The 23,577-nt window shown below is 39.5% G+C and overlaps 1 protein-coding gene across 1 annotated transcript in view; it reads right to left on the reverse strand.

The window, feature by feature from the left end:
* Nucleotides 1-631: 631 nt before the first annotated feature.
* The window catches only part of pgm5 (phosphoglucomutase 5), a 28,383-nt gene continuing 5,437 nt past the window's right edge, over nucleotides 632-23,577 (reverse strand). Inside the window, exons 6-11 of the mRNA XM_057832850.1 lie at nucleotides 21,531-21,685; nucleotides 15,568-15,683; nucleotides 8,701-8,836; nucleotides 7,957-8,140; nucleotides 2,314-2,451; nucleotides 632-1,107 (exon numbers count right to left, since the gene is read on the reverse strand). Coding sequence (XP_057688833.1) covers nucleotides 1,018-1,107; nucleotides 2,314-2,451; nucleotides 7,957-8,140; nucleotides 8,701-8,836; nucleotides 15,568-15,683; nucleotides 21,531-21,685 — 819 coding nt within the window. The 3' untranslated portion in view covers nucleotides 632-1,017. The remainder of the gene's footprint in view (nucleotides 1,108-2,313; nucleotides 2,452-7,956; nucleotides 8,141-8,700; nucleotides 8,837-15,567; nucleotides 15,684-21,530; nucleotides 21,686-23,577) is intronic.

The raw sequence follows: 23,577 nt of genomic DNA on the forward strand, positions 1-23,577 counted from the left end.
AGTCTGAACAGTCAAAAAGCACAGTAATCAGATTCTGCGAGACGGATTGAAACCACATTCGTGAGGAAGTTTCATATCAGATATGGACAAGATGCTTCTCAGTCTGAACAGCTCAGATGTGTTTTGACTGTCCGTAACGTTGCGCGAGGCTAGATGACGCCTTAGTTGCCACAGCAACCTGTCAGTTGTGTCAATAATGTGGCCCAGATCTAATTTGGACACTTGCTAAAAATTGTGTGAACTGTCAGCCCTAAAAATCAGATTTGAGGAGGAATCCAATTGGAATCAGATATGCATACAGTGACAGTCTGAACACAACCTATTTACAAGATGCGGTGCTCTTTGGCTTAATTGACCACTAGAATGTTATGAAACTAAAATGCATTTGATAAAATATAACCCTGGACATCCTGAAAGGGTCTGACTCTGAATGGTGCAATTATGTGCAAGAACGTGGCTGTTACAGACATCCAAGCAGATATCCGCTGGCACATCCTCCACTTGTAATGACAACAATCAGTGTATTTACGCATTCCTTTTCTCTGTGTCAGTCATGCAGCCTTGAATTCCTCTAAACCACGGTTTCCCAAATTGCGGATTGGGAGACAAAACGGGAAAATTTAAGTGAGTTTACTAATTGATGTGCTGTTTCAAATTCTCAATCCTGCTACTGATATAAAACTCAGTCATATTCATTTCACAAAGATTTATTAGCTGTGATGAATTGCCGGCTTGAGTTTACAAGAAAGTGTTTTTTTAGTGGCTCATAGAAACAACATGGGGGGAAAAGTGTCTCAGCATGTGTTGATAATTCCTGGTAGGTGCTAAACAACTCCATAAAGCACAAATAAATGCACATTGGCATTCATTTGTCGTGTTTTCACATTTTTCATCTATACTTAAAAAACTTGTAGTTAGAACAGTTTTCTTTTTTTGTTAAATATACTTACAGGCCAGTCTGATTTCTAGGCACTTTATATTTGCGGAGCAATGTGGTTTTTTTCCCCCTCCCTACATTCATGTGATCACGTTCGGCCCACGGCGTCCTGTCCTTTCGTGGATGTTGGAAAGCTTGAGCGCGATGGCAATGAGAGGACCCAGCACCACCTGCGTTGAACAACACACAGCTTTGGACTACTACTACCCAGAATGACGCAGTGAAATTCAGACCTAAGCAAACAAGACCTAATACAACAAACATATTTTTCAAGGAATACCTCTCTGACATTGTCAATCAAATCTCTCTCGTATCGGTTCTCACTACACTTTAAAGGTGTATCTAATGTAATGGCCTACAAGTGCATACTCCACATATCTGGTGTTGGTATATTATTACGTCGTTTCACAAACGCTGGAACAATCACACAGTGTTGTATACTGTAGTTGTAACTTACAAATGAAAAATTAAAATGCCATCGTGTTTGATGATATTGAAGGTAGGTCGTCAAATGAATCAGGATGTATTTTTAATATCAGTTTCTTAGTTTACCAAACATGAACGTTTCAATTATAGGGGTGTTTTTCTGCGGCTAACACTTATTCCAAAACATTGAGGAAATTGCCAAAGAACAATAGTCCTAGTTGTGTAATAAGTTTGTAAAATTACAATATAAAGAAAAGCCATCATTTGAATGAAAAATAAAATTGAGATTAAAATTGCCATTTTATGAGTGCATATATTTAATATGAGAAAAGTTCTGAAGAAAAAAAAAATTTTTTTTAATGACAATTCAGTCTCAGTATTGCAAAACTAAAGTTATGTTATTAGAAAGGAAGTCATTTCATGAAGTAGATGGTGACAGAACAATTGTGATACAGTCTTACTTTTGCAACAATAACACTGTAATTAAAAAAAAATATTTAGTCATAATATTTATACAATTCATTTATGCTATGTATAAAAAAAAAAAAAAAAAAAGCTCATTCTAAATCGGACTCACTGCACATTTGAGATGCCCGAATAATATTTTGGATACTACAATTTTAATTTCGTGGTTGCGGAATGGTTATTTATACATTCAGTCATTCGTTTTGTCATGTAAATATATGTTAAAATAGCACCTATCTTGCCAATATGCAGTTTTATAGATATAGATTGGAGTCCAGTGTCAACCAATAACCACACTTCAATGTGAGTGAGTGAGTGAGTGAGTGAGTGAGTGAGTGAGTGAGTGAGTGAGTGAGTGAGTGAGTGAGTGAGTGAGTGAGTGAGTGAGTGAGTGTTCCGACATACCCTACAAAGAAACAGGTATAATAAGGCTTGTCATTATGTATGCACGATGAGTTCTATACACATGAACAACCATTGAGTACCTGGGTCTCTCTGCTATGTCTTTCAGGGTCTCTCTCGAAGCTCTCTGCATAAACGCGGATAACGGCGCCCGTGCCACCACCACTTCCGCTCATTCGGAACACCAGGCGAGATGCGTCACTGAAGACGATTCTCAGACCCTGAGGGGAAAAAGTGCATGCCTATATTTTCATCGTCAGGGTCTTCTCTCTCCTGTCTTGTGTCATACTTTCATTTTTCGCCTATGATTATTTGGTTGTAGGCTTTAAAGTTTAGATAATATAAGAGCTTTTTCAAATATCCTCAATAATTATTATTGTATACGTGCTCTCACTGAGACACCTATGACCAATTTAAACAACTGCATGCAGTAAAATGCATGCTTTTTGAAAGTTGGAGGAATCTCGAATACACAGAGAAAAGCCACATCAGCGTGAGCTAAGGTTAAACTCACAACCTCTCAAATGTGAGGGAGATGTGCAATTCACAGCATTGTGCTGCAACGCAATAATGATGATGATGATGATAATAATAATAATAATAATAATAATAATAATAATAATAATAATAATGTATTTTATTTGAAGGCGCCTTTCTGGCACTCAAGGTTGCCATACAATCATTTAAAACATTTAAACATAAAAGTATAGAACGTTTGAGGCAATTTTAAAATACTAAAAAGGATATAAGGGCAGTAATAAGTATAAAACAATAATAATAATAATAAAACAGACCAGAAATTAGTGATTATTATGGATAGGCAAGTCTGAACAGGTGTTGCAATAATTTTGTTTTACCATATCCGCCTCACAGTCTAGAGTCCATGGGTTCAAATTTGGCCTCTAACCTTCCAGTATGGACTTTTCATGCTTGCGTGTGTCTTTTTTATTTTTTATTTTTTTTTATGGGTACTACATTCCCAAACCGTGCGTGGTAATTGAACAAGACACACTTCACTGCCTCTAGGTTTGAATGTGAGTGTTTGTAGCCAAAGGTCCGTAACCAAGCTACAGCATACACAATAAATAGGTGCGCCTACAATATGCAATAGCAGCTAATAGCCGCTAGATGTCACAAGGAGCAAATTTATAAGAGTGCATATACAAGTCAGTCACATCTCACTACTGCTACTGTAATACCAATACCAAGGGCGTAGGTTTGCATAGGGACTGTAGGGACATAACACTTCCAACGTTTTAGGATGCTCAAATTGTCCCCACCAACTTTTAAGCAACCTTATTTGCATTATACAATGAGTTCAGCTATAAAGGTAATTTAGGTTGTCTTCCCATGTGTTGTTAGAATAGAATTAACCTTACCATTATTAAGTGAATTACTTTCATTATGTTCAGACTTAGATTTACCCCTTTTCATTTAGTAGTGCCGGTCCATTTTTTACCCCTCAAACGCACGTTTGATTGGCTGATGACTAGAACCCCGACATTCACACAATCCCGACAGAAATGCATGTCAATATGCCGCCTCCTCCGCCCTCATTGAAGAGGAGGGATATTACTAGGATTTTCTTTCCGGCCAGCAGCAACAGCAGCCACTGTAAGTATTGCAAATATATGTCAATGTTGTGGAGGTGGGGAACACACCACTATTTTTGCTACTGAAAGTCCAACCTGCATCAGACTTAGCATAACATTAAACTGTGTGAACATTTTAACCTGTAACACTTGAGTAGAAAGCTGCTTAGAGAGGTGTCTTCCTGTATGTTTTCTATTGTCAAATTTAATCCAACTGTGCATTTTGTGCATGTATTCATAAATCAAAATGTATTTATTTTCTACATCATTTAAAAAAATGTCTATATTTGCAGCCTATATACATTTTTTAACGCCCCCCCCCCTAAAAAAAAACACACACAAAAACACAACCACTGTAAATTTACTTTATATGACGCAAGCATTTTGAAAAATGACTTTCTCCCTATGAAAATAATTTCAATGTTTTTCATTTTTATGTATTAACCAGCTATTTTTGAGAAATGTACCCAATCTGTTTGGTCTTATTAATGTCCCGTCCCCAGCAAAAAATGTACATGCAGCTTATGCTGTAATAGCGTCCCTACCAATGTTGAGACCAAACCTACGCCCTTGACCAATACCTACTCACGCATAGAGCCAGCATGAATTTGAGTATATGTGTTGACCAGGTCGATAGAATTAAGTGTCAGTACTTTCTTTTCTCTTTTTCTTCTTTTATCCCTGTCGGATCAGTCTTATCCTTCCTTCCAGCCATTCTTCTTTCATACCATCTTAAAAAAGGATAGTTAAAAACGGGATATATCTACTGCATGATAAAATAAATAGGAAACATTACCTGTTTTAAATGCCTATGTTTAGTTAGCCCAACAGTGATGGATTTCATACTTTTCAATGAACATTTAGAATCCAGAGGGAATGTTAGCTGTCGCCATGGTGATTGGCAGTGGAACTACAAGGGATTTCATGTTTGAACCACCGAAGCTTTTCAGTGACGTTTTTCGCTTTAATTTATGTCAATCGACATTTAAAATATAGCGGTTTAATTACAAATACATGTCAGCTGTTTATATGTAATATGTTCATTAGATGAATATGCTATGGACAAGTTTTTGAGTTCTGCCCATTAAAGTGACCAATTTAGGAAGACCAACCAAAAGAGCATATGTATGTTTACGTGTGTTTGTGTGTGTGTGTGTGTTCTTGTCTGCTAGAGAGCAGAGACAACAGCTGACATAATTCCGCCCCGGCAGGAATGTGTGCTACAATAACACACACTGAGGGCTACCAGGCCTAAGAGGGTTTAAAGTCAGGGTTAAAACCAAATTTAAGGGTTGAGGGACCAAACCATAACCATGGTAACACTTTGTTCTCATCAATGTGGTGACTGAGAGTCTGAGACTCACCTCCTTGCCAAAAATGTGTCGCACAAAGCGGCGGGGTGTTGGTATGCATGTTTGCGCCAATTGCTAGTACACACACTAGGGAGTACAGTGCATGTGTGTGTTTGTATGAGGCATGCAGCAGGGTTGGGCAAGTGTCATCGGCAGACAGTTTGAAAGAGCTCCGATGAAGTCAGCTGGGAAAACTTCTGAGCAGGACAGGGGCGCATACAGGAAGTGTGCGCAGACCTTTCCAGTGAGTGTGTGCGTGTATTTTGTTTGTGTCCGTTTATGGTTTAAAATGGAAGATCCACGTTATATCCAAACATGGATCTCTCTAGATGAGGCAGAGTGTGGGTGGTCTGCTTCCCAACAAGACAATAATGATGTATGAATGTGAGCAGTGAGGCCAACATGAACATGAAGTCACATCTCGTTTTTGTACGACTAAAACGATTGCCAGTTCAACACAAAGAAACATGACAATCAAAATAGGGAGCATTTTAAAACCATCAAGGAGGTCAAGGGTCAGAGAGGTCAAAAAAGGAATTTCGTGATAACTTGATAACAGATTAGCAGTGTTGGTGATATGATGAGAAGAGAAAGAGTCAAAGGTCAGAAATATGGCGATGCTTTGAATTTGGCTGATTAGAAGGAAGCTTGCTCTTTCAGAGTGCTCCTCTAATTTGGTGCCATTTGGTGATGCTTGGTAGTCAAAATAGCTCTATCTGCTAGAGTACCTTAATAATCAAAATTGTTCATGGTAGCACCACAGCATTGTTCTACCTTGTGAGTAGGCTTGTTAGACTGGGCGCTGTTAATTTGGTCGCACATGCCGGTAGGAGCATTTGAAAGAAGGGCTTTCATCGATGCATTCACAGACAGTGAGTGGGCACCTTCATATTTCCTTTAAATGTGGTGCTCTCGTGGCACACTGCTAGTCGTTAACATAGTGGAAGAATCTGGTTTGTTTGAGTCAATGAGGTCAAAGTGCGCAAAGTGTGAGGATGATCTCCATGAGGGGATGGTGATGTTAATGTGGCTTGTTTATGATCATGCATTACTCCTAATTAAATGCATACAGTGGTATGAAAAAGTATCCGAACCTTAGCTCTTTTGACCGAGCCATGAGGTACATCAGACAATGCTTCTCATCAAGACAATTCTTACCAGGTGTGTGTTTTATAGTGGACAGGGCAGCTTTAAACCACTCATCAGTGACTGGGCACACACCTGACCCAAATTGTTTGGTAAAAATTGGTTTCAATTGCTCTTTAAGTCTCCTTAGGCAGAAGGTTCACTTACTTATTTTCCCCCTTCTGTCATTGTTTGCATGCTATCTTCATTAAATTTGATGGTGATTTTATGCGGAAATGTGAGAAATTCCAAAAGGTTCGGATACTTTTTCATACCACTGTATGCATTTAAAAAGAGCTGTCTGAAGACCTGCGATCAAGGATTATTGGTTTGTATAAAGCTTGGAAAGGATACAAAATCATCTCTAAAAGTCTGGATGTTCATCAATTGACAGTCAGAGAAGTTGTCTACAAATGGAGAGAGTTTGGCACTGTTGCTTCTCTCCCAAGGAGTGGCCGTCCACCAAAGATGACACCAAGAGTTCAGCACAGAATACTCAGAGAGGTAAAAATCACCCTAGACTGTCTCAAAGGCTTACAGAAATCACAAGCAAAGTCCAATATCTCTGTGCACACATTAACCATATGTAAAACTATGGCCCAGAATGGTGTTCATGGGAGGACTCCACGGAGGAAGCCTCTGCTGTGTAAAAAAAATATATATATATTGTTGCTCGTTTATTGTTCGCAAAAAGGCCCTCGGACACTCCACAGAAATTTTGGCAGAATATTTTGTGGACTGATGAAACCAAAGTTGAATTATTAGGGAGTAACACACAACGTCATGTGTGGAAGAAAAATAGAACAGCTCACCAAGATCAACACCTCATCCCCACCGTGAAGCATGGTGGAGGGAGCATCATGATTTGGGGCTGTTTTGCTGCCTCAGGGCCTGGACAACTTGAAATCATTAATGGAAGAATGAATTCAAAAGTTTATCAGGATATTTTGCAGGAAAACCTGAGGCCGTCTATCAGACAGTTGAAGCTAAAAAGAGATTGGATGCTGCAAGAAGACAATGATCCAAAACACAGAATTAAATCAACTTCAGAATGGTTTCAGAAGAACAAAACAAACATTCTGGAGTGGCCAAGTCAAAGTTCAGACTTGAACCCCATTGAGATGCTGTGGCATGACCTAAAGACCGCGATTCATGCCAGACATCCCAGGAATTTGACTGAACTACAGCAGTTTTGCAGAGAAGAATGGGCCAAGATTAGTCCTGATCGATGTGCCAGACTTATCTGCAGCTACAGGAAGCGTCTGTTTGAAGTTCTTGCTGCCAAAAGGGAGGGGCAAGAAAATATTAAATGTGATGGTTCACTTACTTATTTTCCCCCTTCTGTCATAGTTTGAATACTAGCCTCATTAAAATATGAAAACCTATAAATGTTTGGGTGGTTTTAGTTAAAACAGACAGTTTTTTTTCATCTGTGTGATTTTGACAAAGATCAGATCACATTTGATGGTGATTTAATGCAGAAATGTGAGACATTCCAAAAGGTTCAGATACTTTTTCATACCACTGTATGTAGCAGTTAGTCACCATTTACTGTATTTGTGTTGTGTTGGTGTACGATAAAATGATGTGATGCTTTGCATCACTTCATATAGCACATGTTTACTTAATTTCCAATGTCACATACACAGCCACTCACCTGGTTTCTCGCCACTGTTCCATCCACCGGGTCTATGTACTCAAAGTTGTCAGCCCGCTCCACATTGTACATGTGATCTCCTACAGCAAACTTCTGGCTGGTGAAAGCTTTGTCCAAGATGATCGACTCCAGATCCCTCATCAGGTAGAAGGCAGCGCGGGGCTCGAGGCCTTCATAGTCAAACCTGATTCACATGATCATGGGTGACAACATGTCTAACTTAAAATGGCTCCTCTAATGTATCAAAAAAATTAACTTTTCTTTGGTTGCTTTTTATGTAATTTGTTGTTTGGCAAATATTTGGGAAGTTTAAAATGGTATTACGGTCCAGTAGTTATGCCACTGAAAATTTAGGCTATGAGACAAAGTAAGACAGCTTTTTTCTACACAGTGCCATTACCGGAATTAGCAAGCACGTTACCTGACCAAGGCCTCTTGTATTCATTGATGCATTGCTTTGCATTGGCTAAGTGGTGTGTGAGAACATGAAAAGCTACAGTTGGAACTGTCAACAAGAACATTAACTCGAGTTATTATGTATGCCGCTCACTGAGGACACATAAAAATAAGAGCAATCGAGGAGGCCAACTTAAGAAGGACGAGTGGACAAAGGTGAAGGCTGAGGAGTTAAGTTTGGCTGCATCCCTACAAGGGATGATGATTTGCAGGCAAAGGGACTCCTCAAGCAATTCGTATTACAAGACATGCTCCAAATAAAGAAGTGGAGCACAGTGACACGTTTACCTGCAGAAGTAGTTGCGTCCAAACTTGGCCCAGTGCTCTCGGACAATCTGCTCCACACTCTGTTTTCTAGCAGCCATGATTGACAGCCACATCAACACTGACCACAAGCCATCTTTTTCACGAATGTGGTCTGAACCTAGTGGACAAGGAATTGTTTCATTTAGTGGGAAAACTACAGAGAAACAAAATCTTGTCTTCAAGCTTCATAGAGCTCGGACATTCTTTCTTATTCTATTTACAACCACTAGGTGACAGATCTGCATATCTGTTGGATAATCCAATCCATGCCAAAAAAACATTTGACAATTTTTTAATGTATCTTCATGGACAGGTGTGCAGAGGTTTGTGAGTTCCTAGCATGTAGACACGCTTAATGAAACAAGTAAAAATGAAAACCATTATTCAAATGGTTCTATTAAAAAAAAAAAAAAAAAAAACAGCAGGCAGTGAATGCAATGATATGGAACAACTTTACAAGTACAGTATATTTATAATAAAATACACTAGCATGAAAAACTGCAGTAAAATGACAGCAAGAAAGTCTCATAACTCCCTACATCAAACATGGATGCACACTACTGGAATGGTAAATGCTGTCCGCTCAAGATCACCTTAAACACAGAACAGACAAGATGGTTTATAAGATGTCTTAAGTCTCCACAGTTTAATATCTGAGGAAATACTAATGTGCTTTTGTCTTATTTGGACTGATTGAAACAATCACAGTTCATGATTTTTTGTAATACATAAAAGAGCCTAACTGAGAGAGGTTATCATATAAAGTAATAACATTATTTTCTCAGCACTCACACACCACTGACTCCTAACTGACAAGACTTTCAGTTTAATTTTGGGATTGGTATCTGTGGGAAAATTCGTTTTCACTGGCTCTGCATTACAAGACATTTGATCTCAAGGACAAAAAAATAAAATTAAAAAATTAAAAGACAGCATTGCAAGATGGTGACATTTTCAATATAGTGGCAGCTAGGGTGGGATTGGGTCTAGTGTTTAGAGTAGCTATAGCTGCAGGGATCAGGCTTTTCCCGAGGCGGGCCCTCCTGAATCATAAGCCCCGTTCAGACTTGTATCCTGTAAATTCCCATGTAATGTGACGCGGGATTTACCCGTTCATGGCTTTCTGACATGAAGAGATGTCCCGGGAATAACCCAATTTGGACACTTTCAGACTTGTCCCGTGTTGGGGCCTCGAAGCTCTGTGTGCGGGGAAGGTGGCTGTCGGGATTTTATAACCCGGAGATTACATCATTATTTGTCAGCATCGGCAACAAAATAAACCACACATTTCCAAAGAAGGATGCTGGACTGTCTTTTCAGGTTTAAAAACTGTTTGTACAGTCTTGACGCCACAGTCGACCCAGGATATTGCTTTCACACATAAGGGCTACCCGTTTAAATCCCGGAAATTATCCGGAGTTCAGGAATGTGTGAAAGGGGCTTTAGTTACGTACCTTCGCCCTGAGGGAAGCGTGATGATGTGTTGTCATAGTAGGTGAGTGGTATGCTGGACTATTGTGTTTACCAATCGAAAAATGGACCTGCCATTTAAGTCGGGTAATATGGGTGTGGGGCCAGGGATTTTAGCTGCTGTATTTGTAATGCGTGTATTTCAGTTGGTGACAGAAATCACAGTGAAATAACATGCGAAACTGTATGGGAGAATGGGCTGAACAATACTTCGATACATTAATAACAGAAAGTGGGGTGCAACCTATAAATTTTGAGCTTTGGATTTTGAGTGACAGTCTTTGTTGACTTTTCGAATGCCTGTGGTGTGCTGATTAGAGGTTAGTTTATTGTCCAAGGTTACTCCCAGGGCGTCGATTGTGTCAGCTGCGTGTGAGTCTATGATGATAGGATGCTGGGGTGGGAGCAGGTTAAACCATATATTTTTGTTTTATTGACATTCATGTCAAAATGAGCGGCTGTGCATGACTTAGTAAAATGTTTGTGTTAAAGTAGTCCCGGATGGATTGAATATCGGTGAGGAGTGCAAGAATGGCTGTGTCATCTGAATATTTTTAATATGTTGTGGTGGGTGAGATGCTACGGCAGTTGTGTAGATTATGTACAGGAAAGGGCTCAGCACACATTCCTATGGGACCCTGGTGTCGATGGTAAGTACCAGGGATGTGGTTGAGTCCACACTTATTGCTTTTAGTCTATCGGTGAGGAAGTTATGAATGAGTTAGATCAGCTGAGGAGAGGTATTGAGATGGTGTTTTTTCTGGACCACTGGATGCTTCTGCAGGGAGTTGAAGGCAGAGCAAAAGTCCACAAAGAGCATCTGGCAGAGTTACCTGGGGAATCCAATGAACACTGTACCCCTCCTAGCCTTGTAGGCAAATTTGTGGGGGCCCATTTTTAGGATGACAACATGAAGGATGATGTTGAGCAGCAGTTTCTTCAAGCACTTCATTATTACGGATGTGAGGGCTATAGGAGCGATAATGGTCGAGTCTGTGGGTCTAGGCTTCTTCAGAACTGGGATAATGGTAACTCTGGAACTTGGATCAAGGTTGCAGTTCTTTCTGGGGTTTAAAAGCAAGAATAACCTAAAGACCAACGAGCCATTAATTTACAACTTCCAGGCATGTGCGTTGAAACGAAACGGGAGCGAGGACTTGGCTAGTTTGATGTGATTGGTTGTATGTTGACACATGTAAAAAATCCCATTACTATTACACTTATTATCCACATAGTCACTGGATGTAGTTCAAAATTGCAAGCATGCACACAGCGAGGATACAACCTTGAATGGGGGGCTGTGTCACCAAGACAACTGTACAGTTTCTGTTGTGAACACAGTGACATTTTAACAAGAACAAATGTGTGAGCAAGACTTCCCTAAAAGGGTGTGGAGCAGAGAGGGAGTATATGAAAAAAAAGCCACATCCACTTGCATCGCTCTTACATATGGCATAACACTCTCTCTTGTTGTTTCTGCGCGGCTGTAGTGGACATCTGTTAGGAAAGTGACAGTCGCCAGTATTTAATCCCGGTCTTGCTGTCTGTCTCCCTATGTCTGGGATTGCATAAGGACTCAGATCCTAGTATAACATGACGACAGCCGAACAGACCTCTTTCAAAATGAGCTTTTTTTCTCCCCCAAATATACAACACATGATAATAATTATAATATATATTCATAAAGCTTCAGTGACCGTAAGTTTGGAAAGCAGGAAAGTCGTGCACAGTTAAAGTGATTTACTGCAAAGCTCCACTTTGAGCTCTTGGCCTTAAAAGGATAGTCAAGCTACTCTGAGTGCTCCTTTCACTTTTCTCCTCCCAGACGTCAAGTTTGCTTTCTGCTATATAGTCAGGCTCAAAGACCGCTTTACTTTGCTCTGTACCTTTTCAGAGACACAGTGGAGGCAGGTAGACACAAGCAAATGTGCTTGTGAGCCTCAGTGGGCCACGTTTGCATGTTGCAGTCATTCAAAGGGAGCACTGGTCTCCTTTTATAGCAGTAGAATGAAGAACATTTACACATGCAACCAGGGTCACAGCCACATCTATTAGGCGGTAGTCGGCGGTGCTCATCTGCTAGGAAAAAGCATGTGTGAAAAAGAAGGTTAGAGGAGCAAGATATTTTGATAAAATTTTAGTTCTGCTCCTCCCCCTTCTTTTCAATTGATGATAAACAAATAAAAATCAGAGGCAAGAGCTTTGGACTATGTTGTAATAACCATAAGAAAGCAAAATACATTGATGAGCTTTAATAAATTTCCCAGCCAAAATAAGCAGATAAGATGCTGAGGGTTTAATGTGTTCTCAAGGCAATTTGGTGGTAAATTACATGGAAGCGTAAACAAAAGATAAAGCTAATGTTAGTTTTGTTGGCTTAATGTCATTTAGTTTGTGTGTTAGCTAGTTTTATCTGAGAACATACAGGGATTTTTGGCTCGGTAGCAAGTGGAATGTGTTGTCAAAAACTTGTTCTGTATTGACCAATGGAAAAGTGGAGACTGAAAACATGGATTTAAAAAAATATTAAAATAGAAATTTAAAAAATATCTATGTATATGTACACCATTTTAGGCCTGTTGCTGTACCACCAGACAAACAAACACAATATTACATACAGTGCCTTGCAAAAGTATTCGGCCCCCTTGAACCTAGCAACCTTTCGCCACATTTCAGGCTTCGAACATAAAGATATAAAATTTTAATTTTTTGTCAAGAATCAACAACAAGTGGGACACAATCGTGAAGTGGAACAAAATTTATTGGATAATTTAAACTTTTTTAATAAATAAAAAACTGAAAAGTGGGGCGTGCAATATTATTCGGCCCCCTTGCGTTAATACTTTGTAGCGCCACCTTTTGCTCCAATTACAGCCGCAAGTCGCTTGGGGTATGTTTCTATCAGTTTTGCACATCGAGAGACTGACATTCTTGCCCATTCTTCCTTGCAAAACAGCTCGAGCTCAGTGAAGTTGGATGGAGAGTGTTTGTGAACAGTAGTCTTCAGCTCTTTCCACAGATTCTCGATTGGATTCAGGTCTGGACTTTGAATTGGCCATTCTAACACCTGGATACATTTATTTTTTAACCATTCCATTGTAGATTTGGCTTTATGTTTTGGATCATTGTCCTGTTGGAAGATAAATCTCTGTCCCAGTCTCAGGTCTTGTGCAGATACCAACAGGTTTTCTTCCAGAATGTTCCTGTATTTGGCTGCATCCATCTTCCCGTCAATTTTAACCATCTTCCTTGTCCCTGCTGAAGAAAAGCAGGCCCAAACCATGATGCTGCCACCACCATGTTTGACAGTGGGGATGGTGTGTTCAGGGTGATGAGCTGTGTTGCTTTTACGCCAAACATATCGTTTTGCATTGTGGCCAAAAAGTTCCATTTTGGTTTCATCTGACCAGAGCACCTTCTTCCACATGTTTGGTGTGTCTCCCAGGTGGCTTGTGGCAAACTTTAAACGAGACTTTTTATGGATATCTTTGAGAAATGGCTTTCTTCTTGCCACTCTTCCATAAAGGCCAGATTTGTGCAGTGTACGACTGATTGTTGTCCTATGGACAGACTCTCCCACCTCAGCTGTAGATCTCTGCAGTTCATCCAGAGTGATCATGGGCCTCTTGGCTGCATCTCTGATCAGTTTTCTCCTTGTTTGAGAAGAAAGTTTGGAAGGACGGCCGGGTCTTGGTAGATTTGCAGTGGTCTGATGCTCCTTCCATTTCAATATGATGGCTTGCACAGTGCTCCTTGAGGTGTTTAAAGCTTGGGAAATCTTTTTGTATCCAAATCCGGCTTTAAACTTCTCCACAACAGTATCTCGGACCTGCCTGGTGTGTTCCTTGGTTTTCATAATGCTCTCTGCACTTTAAACAGAACCCTGAGACTATCACAGAGCAGGTGCATTTATACGGAGACTTGATTACACACAGGTGGATTCTATTTATCATCATCGGTCATTTAGGACAACATTGGATCATTCAGAGATCCTCACTGAACTTCTGGAGTGAGTTTGCTGCACTGAAAGTAAAGGGGCCGAATAATATTGCACGCCCCACTTTTCAGTTTTTTATTTGTTAAAAAAGTTTAAATTATCCAATAAATGTTGTTCCACTTCACGACTGTGTCCCACTTGTTGTTGATTCGTGACAAAAAAATTACATTTCATATCTTTATGTTTGAAGCCTGAAATGTGATTCAAGGGGGCCGAATACTTTTGCAAGGCACTGTATAATTTATGTTTGCCTTAATTAGCTATCATCAGTGTTGTCACTAGTAACACGTTACTGTGATCTGATTACTTTCTTTCAGTAATGAGTAATCTAACGCGTTCATTTTTCCAAACCAGTAATCTGATTAAAATTAGTTTCATTAGTGTCTGTGCGTTACTATTTTGTTGTTGTCTCATAATGTATGTAGAATGAAGAATATTGTAGTCAGCTACGAAGAGTATTTTGAATAGAAATGCTAGAAAGATATCTGTTAAGTGTTCGTTTCCATGGTAGCCACTTACAGTTACTTCCTGTTTTGGGCTCGAGTCAAAAGCGCCAAGTGTTTGGGGACTGAGGAAGAGGTGTGCCAGCGCAGAGTACACATTCGAGCTGAGTGCAGCCACCTGTTGAGATGTGCGTGGGAATGTTGATCTGTCTACTTCCAAGAATGAACGTGAGTATTTTTCCTTCATTCTGGAGGGTTCTAGCGATAGGTGAGACCCCCTACATGCACGGTCGTTTTATAGCTTTGCCGTACATCATATTCGTGTTGCACATGTATGCCGTGAGGTGACATGTTCATTGAACATCTTTGGGATGTGTTGTTAGTCCGACTGAGTATAAAGTGCTTAGTTGCTGTAATGTTTTGTGACCAAATTGACCGCATGTGTGTACGGCAAACTTGGATTGGCCCACCTCCACCTTTGTGTTTATTGCACTGTGCAATTCATTTGTGTGTTGTTGATTATTGTGCAGTCAATTTGCATTGTTTTACATTGGCACTGATACATATGCTGTTAACCCTAACCTGAAGTTCAAAATTTTTTACATTAGGCTTAATCTTGATTTTAAAAAATTCCATGCATTTTGTCAGTTACGTATTTTTTTAGTTTCAGGGCTCTGGAGTGGCTAATCTAGCGCGAGTCAATGGTGGTTGAAATTAACTCCATCGACTAATTAAACCTCCGCTAACTCGAACATTAAGCCTTATGTGAAAAATTCTGATCTTCCACTTTAAATTCAATTATCGGAAAGTCAATTACATGCGATTTCTGTTTTCATTTTGAGAGAACAAAATTATTAGTGTGGTAAAATAGAATTCTCTTTTAACACGGTAATACTTGTATAGGTTGTACATTGTGTTAACTGTGAGGGGGTACGGTACCTGTCCCAAAACTTTCTTCCCCACAGAGGGAACAACGGCCGGAGTCCATCAGGTTCCCAAAGTACCTCCAACCGGTGGGGGTCTCGTAGAGTGCCAGCTTCATGGCTTTAGCGACCCTATGATCAGAAAAAAAAAAATCATTCAAATGTTCTTGAAGCCCACGTTATGTCCCTCTTCCAGCAAACAGAAAGCCCATAGTAGTAAAAGGTTGCTGTGATCCTTGAAATGGAGCAAATCAAATGTTTCATGACAAGCCAACAGGTCTTCAGCTAACTTAATAGGGAACAAAGTTAGTGAGTTTCTTAGTTCATGTTGCCTTTGAAAGTGAATCATGGCGAGGAGATGAGCACTTGTGTGTAATAGCTGTGTAGCTACAGTTACAGAAAGTGGATTTATAACTGCATTTCCACAAATAGTGGTCATGGTTAAAAAAAAGGGGGCGGGTGTGTGTGGGGAGGGGGGGAGGGTTCTATATGGTAGTGGGCCATTTTTAATTCAATTGTAACTTTTGAATGATATTAGTATATGACCATGTTTATAGCTGTGGAAAGAACTCATTTAAAAATGCAGTAATCTAGGAGTCTCTTTATGTGGCTCTGTAGATACGGATGTTTTGCTTAGTATAAGATTTCAAACGGACTCAGCTGTTACTTTTTTAAATGTTTGTGTGTCAGCAATAGCATGAATCAATTCACAACTACAGATGTGGTAGTCTGTAGTTGTGAATTGTGAGATAATGGTGCAGCGCTCAAATACAAATGGAGAAACAGAAACCTCCACCAAGGCTCACATTAATTGTAAAGCAAATGAGATTGAAAACCCATTGAGAATCGCAATACTGTTTGACTCTAGTCCTGTAGGTGGCGGTGCCAGCTTCCACTCACAGCTAGTCCTTTTTCCCTGCAACTCAATCTGCTGAGAGTGAAGGGTCACAGAACCATTTGGCTCCAACAGATGTGGACTATAACATTTCAAAGTGAAAATACATTTCTTGATAGTTGCCATTACACAGAATTGCAATAAAAGTATACTCCTCGTAAAGTGACTTACATAAACCTAAAACTGATTTGGAATCATATAGCTAACAGATCAGCAATCTTTGAAGAAATCAAATGGAATCACATTTGCGCCGCCGGCTTCAACTAAGAGAACAAATTATGATCACTATGTTTGGAATTGTTCTTTGAAATCAGGACACAAACCAACACCATATATCATCAACATACAAATACCTTCCAACAACCTAATTCCTAGCATCCAGGAAAGTGAAAAAAATAAACCTTCTCACTGTGGCTTTTTCCTTAGGTTTAAAAATATATATATATGTGTGTCTATACAGACATAACGTATCCATCCATTAATTATGACATTAAAGAAAGCCCCCAAAGTGCCCAGTGCAGTTGTTTACATGAGGAAGGTATCCCGTAAATGACCAAATTAGAGTAAACCGATGTTGCTTCCCCCATGTGGGCTTGACCGGAAAGCCTGACATTCCATACGGAAAGACCATGGCTTCGAAGCTCCAACCGGCACGTTTACACCTACGTAATACAAGAACAAAAGTCCAGGTTATTAAATTCCCCACAACCTGCTCAGTACATTCAAAGCAGCAACAGTGTGGAGGGGTGAAAGAAATAGTAGCACCTTTTGGCCCTGACTTCACATTTTGCCAAACATAGCATCCAATGCCCCGTCTCCACTGACAAGAGCTCAGCCGGGATTTAAGAGCTTTGATCTGGCATTCCGACAAAAAGCGCTGCATGCTGGAACTTTTTTTTCATGGGCTTGAAATGGGAGTTTTTTCTTGACATAAAACCTGAAAGCCCGATATTCTTGAAAAACACAAACCTGGTTAAGGTTTATCATTAGTTTGACGAAAAGTGTTATGTTTTTTAGCTGTACAGCAACAAATACTGTAGGAGGGCACTTAAGAAAGTTATCAACACAGCAGAGAAGATCACCAGCTGCCCCTTTTCGTCCCTGGAGGAATTCTATAGCTCCCACTGCCTCAGGAAAGCACAAAGCATTTTCAATGACAAAACCCACCTCGAACATGCACTTTTTGAAATGTTGCCTTTTTCAGACTTTTAGGACATTGAAGACCTAAACAGACTCAAGCACAGTTTCTATGCCAGAGCCATCACTGCAGTGAACACGACGTGATCTCTCATTATATCTTTTAGTCTTTTTGACTCCTAAAGTGGCTGCTGTCTGATGGATGTGTCACATTACTATTTCTGCAGTGCACTTACTGTACTGTTTGGATATGGTGGGGTGTGTGTGTGTGGGTGTATATGTATATATGTACAGTATACTTTATGTATGTTATAATGGCACATCAGCACTGGTTGTACCACACAATTTCATTGTACTTATTGCAATGACATTAAACTATTCTATTCTATTCTATTCTATTCTATTCTATTCTATTCTATTCTATTCTATTCTATTCTATTCTATTCTATTCTATTCTATTCTATTCTATTCTATTCTATTCATCCATTTTCCATGCCGCTTTTCCTCACGAGGGTCGCGGAGGTGCTGGAGCCTATCCCAGCAGTAGTTACACCCTGAACTCGTTGCCAGCCAATCGCAGGGCACAAGGAGACATTCACGCACACACTTACACCTACGGTCAATTAAGAGTGAGCCTACCATGCATGTTTTTGGGATGTGGGAGGAAACCGGAGTTCCCGGAGAAAACCCACGCAGGCGCGGGGAGAACATGCAAACTCCACACAGCAAGGCCGAAACCCAGGATTGAACCCTTGATCTCAGAACTGTGCGGCAGACGTGCTAACCACTCAGCCAGCGTGCCGCCCTATTCTATTCTATTCTATTCTATTCTATTCTATTCTATTCTATTCTATTAATAAACAAGATGCCGGAGGGTGGGTGATAGGCTAAAAGGGCCCTGATACTGGTTCCTTCGCTAAAGTTTATGTTGTGTGCTGTAAATTTTATTTAATTAAGATATTACTGTACCAATTTTATCAAGTAAGATATTCTAGAGCAATAGTTTTTAACTATTGAGTTGGGATCGATTAGTTTTGTGGGGTCGCGTGGAGCTTGTAAAAAATAGTGCATTTATTCGTAATCTTTTTAAAATGAAATACAGTACAGAAAAGTGTTCACATTACAGTGATCCCTCGTTTTTCGCGGTTAATGGGCCCCCCCACCCCCGCGAAAATCCACGAAGTAGAGGCGTATCTTATTTACATTAAAAAAAACAACAACAACAAACATATTTTGTGTGTGTGTGTGTGTGTGTGTGTGTGTGTGTGTGTGTGTGTGTGTGTGTGTGTGTGTGCGTGTGTGTGCGCGTGTGTGTGTGTGTTCAATGTATTTATTCAAATTTAACAGTATTGGAAAGAGTCACATATAAGACATGTTTTCCCCTTTTTTCCCCTAAAGTATAATTTAAAAAAAAACTAAACAAAACAAACAAACAAAAACCTGATATGTATACTATGTATAATTTTATAAATGTCTTTTAAGCATTGCAAATGTAATAATTATGATATAAATGAGATATATATAAAAGAAACCAATCATTTATAAATGTATACATGCATATATCTTAACATTTTTAAATATGAATACTGTATTTTTTCAATTGAAAAAATGGAATATGTGCGAAGAGTTTGAAGCACAAAGTAACGAGGGATCATGTTGTAACCAGTGTTGGGAGTAACGCCATTATAAATAACACCGCTACGTAACGGTGTTATTTTTTCAGTAACGGAGTAATCTAACTAATTACTTTTTCCGCCGTTACAGCGCCGTTACCGTTACTGACGGTCAAAAGCGGTGTGTTACTTACTCTGAATAAATTGCAGAAACTACCAGCCGTGTCGAGTCGACTCTCTGCTCTGTTGATTTGTCATCCAAGACTTGGGGTGCGTTCAGGTTCGAGAATAGCGCACGTACTTCTGACTCCAAGCTGTTTGTCCCTGCTTATTCAATTAGACAATGCTTTCCAAAGTTTCTGTGTTTCCTAAACCTGATGCTAGCCTCGTTCCCATCTCCCACTGTCAGCCAGCAATAATTCTGCTTCCATCTTGAGGACGGCAGACGCTTTGAAGGTGACGTGAATTGTCGGGAAACTAGCCCCTCGAGAGATGCAATGGAAGTGATTGTGATTGGCTGAGGGTTAGAGTCATGAGTCGTGGTAAGCCAATCAGAGCCGGTGATTTCACAAGCAAACCGGAACAGCGCGTGCGGCAAACTCACACGCAAAACAGATGCACAGGGTCGGATGGCAGAGCAGTCAGAAGAAAAATTGTCCATTAAGAGGTGGAGATATAGACACTATTTCAAGTTTGTCGAAATTAAAGGAAAGAACCTGCATGTAATGTGTAATTTATGTCCCGGGAGCCGGGGCAAAGCTTTTGTCGACATCTGTGGTAAGCAATTCAAATCTGCTGAAGCACCTAACAAGTTAACTACCTGTCTGTTCTTCTCTATTCCACTGAGTCGAATACTGCTCAGAAAATGTCAAATTCTTTGACATACAACAAGTTCTTTTACCAAACAAGTTAACTACCTGTCTGTTCTTCTCTATTCCACTGACTCGAATATTGCTCAGAAAATTTCAAATTCTTTGACATACAACAAGTTCTTTTTAAAGTAACGGAAATAGTTACTTTCCCTGGTAACTAGTTACTTTTATTATAGAGTAATTCAGTTACTAACTCAGTTACTTTTTGGAAGAAATAGTGAGTAATGTAACTAATTACTTTTTTAAAGTAACGTGCCCAACACTGGTAGTAACTGATGCTTCGTGCTGAATCACTAGTTTACTGCATGAAAAAGATACAGTGCAGCTAAGCCTCTGGCAATATGATTTTGGTAGCATATTTAACGATTTGAAACTGTTTTTAAAAACTATAATATCATTATCCTGTTTGTGTTTTCAGAGTCTATTTTTAACCCCAGAAAAGTATTGTTCTGAACTTTAATCATAGTGAGTGGCGATTTGGGACTTTGTAACAGTGGGAAAATGCAAGTCCCTGTATAACAACATTTGAGAACCAGTGCTCTAGTACAATATCTTTGTTTTGTTTTTCTTCTTTGTTGGTGTTTTTGGAATCAGTGGCATTTTCATTCATTTCAAAGGGGAACATTGGTTTGAGATGTGTTCTTAGTTGCAAGTGCATTCACAGAACACATTAAATTTGTAAGTCAAAGCACTGTTGCGTTATTTTTGAAATCATCGCAAAATGTGAGGAGACATGGCTAGAAACAACCTGATTGGCTGTTGAGGTTGAGCTCAAGACGCTGCAATATTATACTCCACAGCCTCCAATATGCTGTTTATTTTTGGCTTCCCTACCTCAAACAACCCACAAATTTGTATTGAAACTTCAATGGCATAATGTGTCATAACATAAAAATAAAGCACAAGTGTGTAATTAGTTACAACTTTCAGCGAATGGATTATTGGTCTGCTTTGTGGTAAATGTAAAGTAGGGATTTCCCTCAACCCCCATCAATTGCATCCCCTTTTCTGGAACAACGTTGATGGCCCTAACTTTAGCAATGACACCCATTCACTAAATGCCCACTGCTCTACTCTTCCCTTCATTCTGTATTTATAGACTACGAGTAAAAGTGTATATAGTAGCATGTGTACACGTGAGTGTAAAAGAGGTTTATATGATTGCAAATTCTTATACTTTAAAAACAATTGGGTCAGAAATAGCCTCGTTTGGGTTCATTTTAAAGGCCAAATATTATACTGTTTAACCAAAGTTAATATGCTTTGGTCCCTTTTAAATGAAATAAAATACCCCAATTGTTTTTAAATGTACTTTTGTTTTCAGAAATACAGTAAAAGGAAAACTTTAAGCATATATGGTACAAGCCAATGCCTTTTCAGACTAATGAATCACCAAACTATCTTTGAGTGCAGCGGTTGACTTGTCATGTAGGCATGTGATCCCTGAATGTATGTGTTGTACCTGTCCAGCGCAGCACTGGTGGCCATACTCCTGGCAAAACCCTTGACTACCTGCTGTCTGAAGTGGGGTACAGAGGAGAGATTGGCAGCCATGATGGCGACAGAGTCGGACGGGTTCACAAAGAAGGCGTTCTCGCCAAGGATCATGTAGCGATCCTGATAGAACAAGCACAGAAGAATGATAGAATATCAAAGGAACTTGTATCTAATTTCAAAACCAGACTAGAGGCAAGGGGCACCCTAGACTAAATGTCAGTAAATTGCAGGAAACATGTAGGAAAACAACTGTTTACATTCATGTTCACACCTATGGACATTTTTTTATTAACAACCATGTTTTTGAATGGGAGCTATGGTTACTAACAATTCAACCACTGGATCTCATCAGATTGTAAGCGTACCCAGTGTTACATTAGACTCCAGAAAGTTGTGAATGTGTCTATGCAATCCACTTGTAATTTCGGAGTTTGAGAATTTGAATAAGATAGCATTGAATAATATCTCACAAACACCTTCGCTCATGAATGTGAAGTTTGTGATCCTTATGAGCGCTCAAATGAAATCACCCCCTCTGGCGATAAGATCATTCTGAATGAAACTTTGTGTATGTTTTGTCCACCATAAGTAGAAATTATGACAATTGGATGACTTGGTGGAAAATTTGAGCTATTAATAGTTTTTATGGAGAAAATAGCTCAGCTGTCTTTTCCCAGCATTACACTAGTGAATATTTTTTTAAGAAAAGAAAACATGACCTTTTTTGCCCCCGCCCTTTTTTTTTAGAGAAATGCAACCTCTGCATATTTTTCCATGTCTCTAAAATGCTTATCCTGATAAACCCTCAATGTTGCTCTTGACAGCTAATCTTTTTTTCATTTTACCATTTACCATACTTTTACTGATTTAACTATTAATCTCTTTGCCTTAAGACCTAATAAATTTCACTGACCAATCTTTGTAGGGGAATTTGGACACATTCCAAAGATGTGTTTCAATCTTACACTAACACGTTAAATTGACACTGATCTCATCAAAGTTGAAGCAATGGGACACGTCTCTGAAATTACCTTCCTTGATACGATGCCATTTAACTGACCGTCCTTACACTTGTTACATTGCATAACAAAATTACTTTTTGCTGTAACTTCTAATGTAATTCTCTACATTTTCTCATTCTATGACGGCCCTATAGCCCAAGTGAAAAGTCTCCCCATGCAGCGTCCCGGCATGTGAGTCAATCTGTCATTTTACAGGCATCTACAGTGGGGCAAATAAGTATTTAGTCAACCACTAATTGTGCAAATTCTCCCACTTGAAAATATTAGAGAGGCCTGTAATTGTCAACATGGGTAAACCTCAACTATGAGAGACAGAATGTGGGGAAAAAAAAAACACAAATCACATTGTTTGATTTTTAAATAATTTATCTGCAATTCATGGTAGAAAATAAGTATTTGGTCAATACCAAAAGTTCAATACTTTGTTATGTACCCTTTGTTGGCAATAACGGAGGCCACGTTTTCTGTAACTTTTCACAAGCTTTTTACACACTGTTGCTGGTATTTTGGCCCATTACTCCATGCAGATCTCCTCTAAAGCAGTGATGTTTTGGGGCTGTCATTGGGCAACACACACTTTCAACTCCCTCCACAAATTTTCTATGGGGTTGAGATTTGGAGACGGGCTAGGCCACTCCAGGACCTTGAAATGCTTCTTACAAAGCCACTCCTTTGTTGCCCTGGCTGTGTGTTTAGGATCATTGTCATGCTGAAAGACCCAGCCACGTCTCTTCTTCAATGCCCTTGCTGATGGAAGTAGAGTTTCACTCAAAATCTCTCGATACATGGCCCCATTCATTCTTTCCTTTACACAGATCAGTCGTCCTGGTCCCTTTGCAGAAAAACAGCCCCAAAGCATGATGTTTCCACCCCTATGCTTCACAGTGGATATGGTGTTCTTCGGATGCATTTCAGTATTCTTTCTTCTCCAAACACAAGAACCTGTGTTTCTGCCAAAGAATTCTATTTTGGTTTCATCTGACAATAACA

The sequence above is a fragment of the Corythoichthys intestinalis genome, chromosome 3 (genome assembly GCF_030265065.1).
Source record: "Corythoichthys intestinalis isolate RoL2023-P3 chromosome 3, ASM3026506v1, whole genome shotgun sequence".
In the NCBI taxonomy this organism is placed as follows: Eukaryota; Metazoa; Chordata; class Actinopteri; order Syngnathiformes; family Syngnathidae; genus Corythoichthys; species Corythoichthys intestinalis.